The following is a 2610-nucleotide window of genomic DNA, read 5'->3' as shown; positions in this document are numbered from 1 at the left end:
TGAACAATTTAGATATTAACACTTTTATTCTGGATCATGACTGTGAAGCATATGTCTGTGTAGCTTCAATATAAAAGTTTCTCTCTATAAGAGTTATTTTATATTTTAATAGTATTTGATTTTTCTATTAGTAAGGCAGTTAACCTAAATAAAGATATATAGTGAAATTCAGCTGTCCTGCACTTATTTGAGAACAACAATTACCTTACAGTGTTTTATCTTTTAGAGGTTAACACTGAGAAATTATATTCTTTATGATTAGTAGTTTGGCATTGGTGTGTAAGCAAAAATAACGTGTATTGATTCAGATATAAATGTTTTTTTATCACAGAAGAGACTACACGACCTCTTTCAAGGAAGACTTCTGTGAGTGACTCCATCATTTTCAAGGGTGACTTGACAGCAGAGAATGTTGCCCTCAACCTTCTGAAACATTTCAGTGAACAAAAACTTCCAAAGGCTTCGGAGCTAGAATGGCTGGTGTCAGAACAAGAAGCTCCACAAAAGGTACGAAGTCTTTGTTTTTATTACCTTGAAGATATTGAAGTGCAAAGGGAGAGTTTATTTATACAGGGAATAGCATGGAAAGTAGGTGGTTTTATAAGCAAATGGACACTCAGGCTTAAACCATGTTAGATCATGGCAACTGCTCACTCATAGCGTCAAAAACTTTAAGCTTGGGAGCTATGATACATTCTGTAATGGTATACAAAAATATAAGCATGAGTAATGTCTGTGTAAAATGAAGGGATTATACTATGTATATTATTGATTTGTTAGTACACATAATTAGAACAGAGTTTAGTTAAGACTTATTAAAAAAAAAAAAAAATAATAATTCCTTGGTACTTTTATGTTTGTGAGAGCTTTGGCAGTTCATTGTATAGCATCCTTATTTGTTTTGTTAGAATGGCATGAATGGAGCCATAAACCCTGTTATTGGAACTTTGCCCACTAGGAACAACTATGAGGTTTCTACAGGTTTCTAAGACATGGTCATCAGTATCTAATAAGACACTTGAAGAATAACAATAGATAGTCTGGGGTAGTGGAAAGGAGAATTGTGTTATTTGTAATGTATATTTCCCTTCGGGAGTGCACAAACAAAGAAGCCAGAGTGTTACGTTTGTCAAATTAATATTACATTCAACCTTAGCTATAATTGTTTCTTTCCTTACAGCTTCTACCATTGCCAACCAGTGTTGCAGTTAGTCCTGATGATAGTGGTGCCCCAAAGGATATCCAGCAGCCACAGACACAACTAAGGGGCACCTCTGAATGGGCACCTCCGAGACCACAGCTTATCTTGACCTTGCACACTAATACAAAGTTAGTACTTTTAAAATGTTTTTTGTTATTGTTATATCGTATTTTTATTCAGAATGAGAATGAGTTCCAATGCCTTCAAGAAAATTCTCATTTTACTTTCCTTGTCTAATACTGCTTGTGGATACCCAACAAGAGCTGTATATGCTTTTTACATATTTTTTCTTTTCAAATTTTATCTCCTTTTCAGACGCTCTGTGTTGATGGGGACTCAAGGATGGAGATGCGCTGGGTGTGGAATGCGTGTATCCGAACGTCTCAGTCGACATTTCCGTTTATGCCATTATCTTGGCCGTTACTTCTGTACAACTTGCCATAGTAACCAAACTGCCATTATTCCTGCCAAAGTCCTTCATAAGTGGGATTTCAAATTGTAAGTGCAACCATTTTATATTTTAACTTTTTCACGTGAGTAAGTCAGTGTGTATGTAATTCTAGCAGCATAAAGTATGTAAAAATTAAGTCATTTCGTGTTCATGTTTTATTTAACCCACTCACACCAGATGACATCTAATTACAACATTAAGAATTGGGTCTTGGTTGAGCTTTCTGTAAGTTCTTCACTTCTTTATCCCTGATTGCAGTTAGTGAGGAGATTTTGCCCTTCACATATAGGCTTAAAGTCTCATTCCTCAAAAAATGATGTAATCTGCAGCCAGAAGTGTAGAGGGTAAATATACACTTCCTGTGCTGACCACATGCAGACCCTGGTGTGTGGTTCAGTATTGTGTGGGGAAATCCAGTTGTGAGTGGGTTAAATTATCATTACTTAAGCATACACTATACATTGGATTTTGGTTTTGCAAATTTTTAGAAATGTATCCAAATTTTTGTTTATACAAGAATATAGTTTTATACCATAACCCTGTAAAACCACAAGTGAATTGAGAAAAAGAACTCATATTTCATACTATCTTCCTGAACAGGTATCCTGTTGCAAGCTTTTCCTCAGAGCTGCTGGAGCGGATGAGAAGTGATCCGCTCTTCAATGTTGGAGCCCTTAACCCCCGGTTGTACAAGCGTTGTCGCCATCTGCATCAGACCCACATTTATCGCCTGCAGTTATATTATACTTTGCCGTATTTAAATACATGCAGTAGGGGTCTGAGGTAAGATGGATTTTTTGTCAGTTTCATATTTTGGTTTGTTTATTGAGCAGTACAATAATGCTTGTGACTCTGTGTTATAGATATTTAGACAGATGTAACTAAAGGAGAAAAGGACACATACTGTTAAGATTTCACAGTCGGTTTGAAAATTGTATTTATTTTCATTGTTATTGGT

At 35.7% G+C, this 2610-nt stretch overlaps 1 protein-coding gene across 2 annotated transcripts in view; it reads left to right on the top strand.

Annotated features, from left to right (window-relative positions):
• The window catches only part of LOC119585073 (run domain Beclin-1-interacting and cysteine-rich domain-containing protein-like), a 14646-nt gene that overhangs the window by 9818 nt on the left and 2218 nt on the right, over positions 1-2610 (top strand). For both annotated transcript variants that reach the window (XM_037933693.1, XM_037933692.1), the window contains exons 10-13: positions 332-507; positions 1181-1329; positions 1517-1699; positions 2253-2435. In XM_037933693.1, the coding sequence (XP_037789621.1) occupies positions 332-507; positions 1181-1329; positions 1517-1699; positions 2253-2435 (691 nt within the window). The remainder of the gene's footprint in view (positions 1-331; positions 508-1180; positions 1330-1516; positions 1700-2252; positions 2436-2610) is intronic.

This window comes from Penaeus monodon, chromosome 19, assembly GCF_015228065.2.
Source record: "Penaeus monodon isolate SGIC_2016 chromosome 19, NSTDA_Pmon_1, whole genome shotgun sequence".
NCBI lineage: Eukaryota > Metazoa > Arthropoda > Malacostraca > Decapoda > Penaeidae > Penaeus > Penaeus monodon.
This window is presented reverse-complemented; position numbering and strand designations above follow the sequence as displayed.